General features: G+C 40.2%; 1 protein-coding gene across 2 annotated transcripts in view; it reads left to right on the forward strand.

The window, feature by feature from the left end:
• Positions 1 to 6,229, forward strand: part of LOC108366844 (uncharacterized) — a 17,102-nt gene continuing 10,873 nt past the window's right edge. Inside the window, exons 1-2 of one of the 2 annotated variants that reach the window (XM_017621319.1) lie at positions 1 to 1,147; positions 1,212 to 1,489. In XM_017621319.1, coding sequence (XP_017476808.1) covers positions 280 to 1,147; positions 1,212 to 1,216 — 873 coding nt within the window. In that variant the 5' untranslated portion in view covers positions 1 to 279 and the 3' untranslated portion in view covers positions 1,217 to 1,489. Of the gene's footprint in view, positions 1,157 to 1,211; positions 1,490 to 6,229 lie in introns of those variants that run through there. The other variant, XM_017621318.1, reaches the window with a different exon arrangement.

Below are 6,229 nucleotides of genomic sequence, written 5' to 3' on the forward strand. Positions count from 1 at the left end.
TACATGGTGTCAGAATTGGACACAATACGCCCAGAACTTGTTAAGTGGAAGAAAAACTACGAAAATTTTTGCAGGATTGAAACCAACCGTGGAATTATCAAGAAAAAACAAGTGGAAACTAGCCACACGTGGAAATCAGCAACTTGTGGAAGCAGCCGCAGAACAGAATCCAGTTTTATCAACGCTATCTCACACGATCCGTAACATTTGTGGAGCAGAGAGCGAAGCAACCATCCAACGTTACCCTTCGAGAACATTATAGTGTCACTGTTGAGTCAAATGGCTTCAAACACGCGTTTGCCAGAACCACTCGACTGCTCAAATTTAGCGTGTGACTGGCCAATATGGAAACGAACTATTCTGATGTTCTTGCTAGCGAACGGCAAGGACATGGATCCTGAACCTAAAAAAATCGCCACATTTTTATGGCTAGCCGGACCTAAGGCAGCAGAACTCTACGACGATGGTACCACAAACGGAATAGTTGGTGATCAGACGGGTTCAACAGAACGACAAACGTCATCGGGCACCCGTACTCTCGATGAAGTTCTGCAGTCATTCGAAAACTTTTGCATTCCTAAAAAAAATCCAACTATGGAATCGTTTAAGTTCAACAACATTAAGCAAAAAGAAAAGCAGTCATTCGCAGACTTTGAGACCGAATTACGCAAGCAAATACAGTATTGTGAGTTCAAGTGTGAGTGCGGTAAATCGTATGAAAACAGCATGCTGATTGACCAAATCGTCATCGGTGTCAGCGATAAAAAATTGCAATTGAGGTTGTTGGACACAAAAAAAGAAACACTGCCCGAAATAGTGGACAAGTGCAAGACATTTGAAGCGGTACACAAAAACAAATCCTTGCTGGACAAGACAATCGTGCATCAAACAGTGTACTCCGCGGAATGTGACATGCCAGAAGTTCGCGCTATCACACGTCGTTGCTACAACTGCGGCTCGCTTTTCATACCCGGTCATCTTAAAGATTGCCGCGCACGTGGAATCAGTTGCCATAATTGTGGACGCCAAGGCAATTTCAGCAAATTCTGCAAGCAGACAACGTCCAAGCCAGAGAGTGGATTCAAACCGAAGAACTTGTCAGTGAAGCCAAAGAAGTTATCAGCAGTCAACTGGGCCGATGAATCAGGTAACAGTAGTGGATTAGTTGACGGGGTTGCAGGTGTATTTAGTAACAAAAACTTTCCTTGTAGAATAAGTCGTATTGGGGTAAGCAGAGCTAAGTGGACAAAGGAGTATCACATAGGAAACCAATCCGTAGTTTTTAAGATCGATACTGGGGCCGATGTCAGTTGCGTCCCGATCAAATTAATATCAGCCTTGAAGTTGAAAATTGCAAACAGGAATACGAACGATTCTGTGTATGACTATAATAATAATAAAATTAAAATTTTTGGTTCTGTTGAATTAAACTGTGTTGACCCAAAAAATAAAACGAATAAACGATCAATATTTTTAGTTGTGGATAACAATTTCGAAGCGATATTGGGGTTAAAAACAGCTGTAGATTTCAATTTGGTCAAACGCTTAGACATAGATTCGGTTGTATGCTTGCCTCAAACAATAGAAACACTTTTAGAGGGAAATAGGGACGTGTTTGAGGGGTTAGGGAAGTTTCCTCACAAACAAACAATAGTTTTGAAAGAAAATGCGGAACCGGCACTACACTACAAAAAACGCATTTCCCACAGTCTGCTTGAACCTTTGGAAAACCAAATAAAACTATTGACACAGGATGGTATTATTACACCGGTAACATACCCTACGGATTGGGTGAACAATTTGCAGATAGTGGAAAAGTCGAATGGGAAAATAAGACTCTGCTTAGACCCAAAACCATTAAACCGCGCAACTAAGCGTGAGCACTTCCTGATCCCAACAATTGATGACTTTATCAGCCAAATGGCTAACAAACAATTTTTCACAGTTCTCGACTTATCCAATGGATTTTGGCAAATGGAGTTAGATCAAAAAAGCTCTGATCTAACCACATTCATGACTCCCTTTGGCCGATTTAAGTTCAACCGCGTACCGTTTGGCATCAACAACGCATCCGAAATGTTTCAGCGTAATATGATACAGATATTCGGTGATATACCAGGTGTTGTCGTGTACTTCGATGATATCTGCATAATGGGTGAAACCGCGGTCGAGCACGATAAAGCGCTATCGATGGTCCTTGAGCGGGCGAGGCGAAATGGGGTAACATTTAACCCAGAAAAGGTTCAATATCGCACACAGCAGGTGGAATTTATGGGTCATGTGTTATCGTACGGTCAGGTAAAACCAAAAAGAAAATACTTAGAGGCAATTCTGAAGATTAAAAAACCTGAAAGTAAATCGGACGTTCTTCGGCTACTGGGTCTTGTGAAATATCTCGCAAAGTTCATACCAAATTTATCGCAGAAATCAGCTCAACTGCGAAACCTAACGAGAAACGATGTAGCATTTACGTGGAATCAACAACATGACGAGGAGTTTCGAGACTTACTAAATATTATTGCGTCAGACCCAGTATTAGCCGTCTACGACAAAACAAAGCCAGTGACCATACAAACGGACGCCTCTAAGGACGGACTAGGTTGCGTCCTATTGCAGAATGGACGACCAGTGGCTTATGCATCGAGGACATTGGGTCGCAGCGAACAAAAGTGGGCCCAAATAGAAAAAGAGCTACTAGCTATCGTATTTGCTTGTCAACGTTTCCACTACTACGTGTATGGGCGGGACTTCACCGTGGAAAGTGACCACAAGCCCTTCGAAACTTTAATTAAAAGGGACATAGATGACGTAACTGTCCGACTACAACGCATGCTTATGTATTTATTAAGATACCCAAAGATGGAAGTGATGTATAAGCCCGGAAGAGATTTGGCACTCGCCGACTGTCTGTCACGGGCACAATTGGTCGAGGTGGACGAAATTCCGGAACTTTCTCACGTGATCCATTCAATAACCCGTTCCGTATGCCTCTCAGAAGAAAACTACAAATTTTACTGTTTAATACTCGAAAGGGACGAAAAACTCAAACGTGTTTGTGTATATGTAAAGTCGGGATGGCCTTCATACCACCAGTTAGATGATTTCAGTCGGATATTTCACAGATACAAGTCAGAGCTACATTTTGAAAATGGACTTCTGTTTCGCAACTGTGGTCTTGTGATTCCATCTGAATTGCAAGGCCGTATTATCAAGCTAATTCATGCTACACATCTACGGATAGAAAAAACGCTTGCTCGCGCGCGAGTGCACTACTACTGGCCAAACATGAACTCTCAGATCAAAGAGTGTGTAGCAGCCTGTGAAATCTGTGAACAGTTCAAACGGAACAACCAAAAGGAGCCACTAGTTCAAGACGAAATACCTGAATACCCATTCCACATAGCTGGAATGAACATTTTTGAATACGCTGGTAAACCCTTCATCTCGATCATCGATTCATACTCAGGGTTTCTGATGGTAGAGCAACTGGAAAACAAATCGGCGAATCATATTATTGATAAACTTAAGCGACGATTCAATCGCTGAGGATATCCAACGAAACTCAAATGCGACAATAGTCCGTTCAACTGAGAGGCATTTGATAAATTCGCTGATGAATGCAACATCATATTGCAATACTCGAGTCCAACATATGCCCAAAGTAACGGTCTAGCCGAAAAAGGCGTGGCAATTGCAAAAAACATTCTAAAAAGATGTTGCATGCACACGACTGGGAACAATATCAGTACCGCATCTTGGAATTCAATGCAACTCCCGTGGCGGGCATGGGGGTAGCGCCATGTCAGTTGTTTAGTGGGAGATTACTAAAAACAAAATTACCAGTATCGAAATCGCTTTTGTGTAGAAACAATCTGACAGAGAGTCGAATACAAGGAAAGTTAGAAGAAAAGAAAGCAAGGCAAAAATATTACTTTGATAGGGGCGCAAAGGCATTGCCCTTACTGAACGTAGGAGACCTTACTTTGTTTAAGAAAAACGGGAGAGTGGATCTACGGAACCATAGTTAAAAATCTAGCGAATGAGTTTCTGGCAATCGTATCTCGATACTAAAATGCAACCATGGGCGGTGGGGTTGTCGTTTGTTTGCTATTTCTCTTGTAAAAGCGAGAACGAAAACGCGAAAAATGAATACTCGACGTAAGCTGCTGTTGAAAAAGAAAGCAATTTTATTGAAAATTATTGCCATTATTATTAAAAAAATAGAAGTGGATGATTCGCGTACACGCCGGTCTGTTTGGGTAAGACAAAAAAATCAAAACCACAAAATATAGGTTATAATTAACATATTTGCCGTGTGAACATTAATTTAACGATTAAGTATTATTGAGCAAAATAATATATTTCAAGCATTTTTGATATTTAATTCAACAATATTTTTTATCAGTTTACACAAATTCACGATCAGTGCCACACGGCAACACTCGATTAGTTTGACAGCACTTGCAGAAGAAATAAAAATTGCTAGTGCAGCACGAGCAAGTTGAAATATATTTCCGAAATCGATTTTCGCTCTTGCAGTTGCAGTCAGACCTTACATTTTTTATTTCTGAAACTGATTTCCGAAAAGTGACAGAAAGATCTTTCTGGCTGTTACACATCGAAATAAAATTTCTCTTTCTCAATTTGACAGCGAATTGCGTGCGAAAGACGGAAATATTGCCACGTCTGACAGGCTCTAATGTATGTACAGATGCGTGCAACTAATTAGCAACGAAATTCAAAACGATATTGCTTGCAAATTATGATTATTTATCTATTTTTAATAATTTTCATTGAAAATATAATTCAATCTATATCAGAAACCACAATAACAAAAGTTGCAAAACTTGCACAAATTGCAAAAAAAATAATCAAACTTCAAAAAATTTTCATCAAAATTACAAAAATTTTAATTAGACTATTTAGAAAATTTTCGGGTATGCAGTTTTGTTATTATACTAAAATTGAATGGGCTACAAAGCTGCATACCCCAACATTTTCTATATATTCTAATTAAAAATTTTGAAATTTTGATGACGATTTTTTTAAGTTTGATTAATATACATAATTTGCAAGCAATATCGTTTTAAATTTCGTTGCTAATTAGTTGCACGCATCTGTATATACGAAAGTTGCGTACGTCAGACGGCGCATAACTCGGGATGGGTGGTCCACTTTGAGCTACTTTTTTGGTGTGTTTGTTTGCCTTGTAAAATCTTTGCGGTACCATTTACAATAGATACATATGAAGAAGCTATTAATTTGTGGAAAAATTATGGAATTTTGATTAAAAAACGCCAAATAAAAACATTTGGAGCTTACGTCTCTTTCGCGGTTATGGCTCGATTGCTTCGAATATAGTAATTTGAATTCTTTGATGTTGCACTTTTAGTTTTCTGGGGGATTATGACGCTGTGAGAATATTAAACGTTAGCTTAGGGTGAAAACATAGTGGAGCGCCGAGGAAAGCGAAGAGCTAGCATCGAGCAAAGCTTCAGTTACAAATGTGTATGTAGGCTTTGCTCTTCACTATGCGCTTTCCCATTGAAACATATGCGTTTGAAATCGACGCTTTGCTCGATGCTCTTTGCTCGCCGCTCCACTATGTTCTTATCCTTACACAGTCGCGATTGGCGCTTCGTGTCGGACGACGGACGGTTGCATATTGCGTACTTTTAGACCCCACGGCTTTTAATTTAGAGAATTTATTAGGCAATTTACATGATTCAACTTTCACAGGCGATTAGTTGAACCAAAAGTTGAACGAAAGTAGGCAGCCGACCAACTTCATTGAAAGCGATTAGTTGAAAGGCCGTTTACACCAGGCGATTGTTGCATTCAACTAAAAATCGCCTGAAAAATCGCCTCATGTAAATTCCCTATAAGCGATTGATTATCATCTTCCTTGACTCATACCAGAACCATTTACTTTACAGCAGTGGTCGGCAAAAGTTAAACTGTGACTGTATTGGTGAGAACAAGAGAACTGCTCCGCATGATTAACCCGGTAGGAAAATACGATAAGCAAGATTGAGGAGATAACCGTCTTAATGTGTCGGCATGGTATATTGATAGCTGCAGTCCAAGAGACGAAGTTGCACAGCAATTCAGCAACAGACTTGGCTGAGCAGATAGACGATTCGACATTCTGCACAATGAACGACGACGCACCCACCAGGATTATGGGTAACTGCAGTAGCTCGCCAGACATCACAATAGTCAGCGCTGG

The sequence above is a fragment of the Rhagoletis zephyria genome, unplaced genomic scaffold, assembly GCF_001687245.7.
Source record: "Rhagoletis zephyria isolate East Lansing unplaced genomic scaffold, Rhagoletis_zephyria_1.1 Rzeph_scaffold_02417, whole genome shotgun sequence".
In the NCBI taxonomy this organism is placed as follows: domain Eukaryota; kingdom Metazoa; phylum Arthropoda; class Insecta; order Diptera; family Tephritidae; genus Rhagoletis; species Rhagoletis zephyria.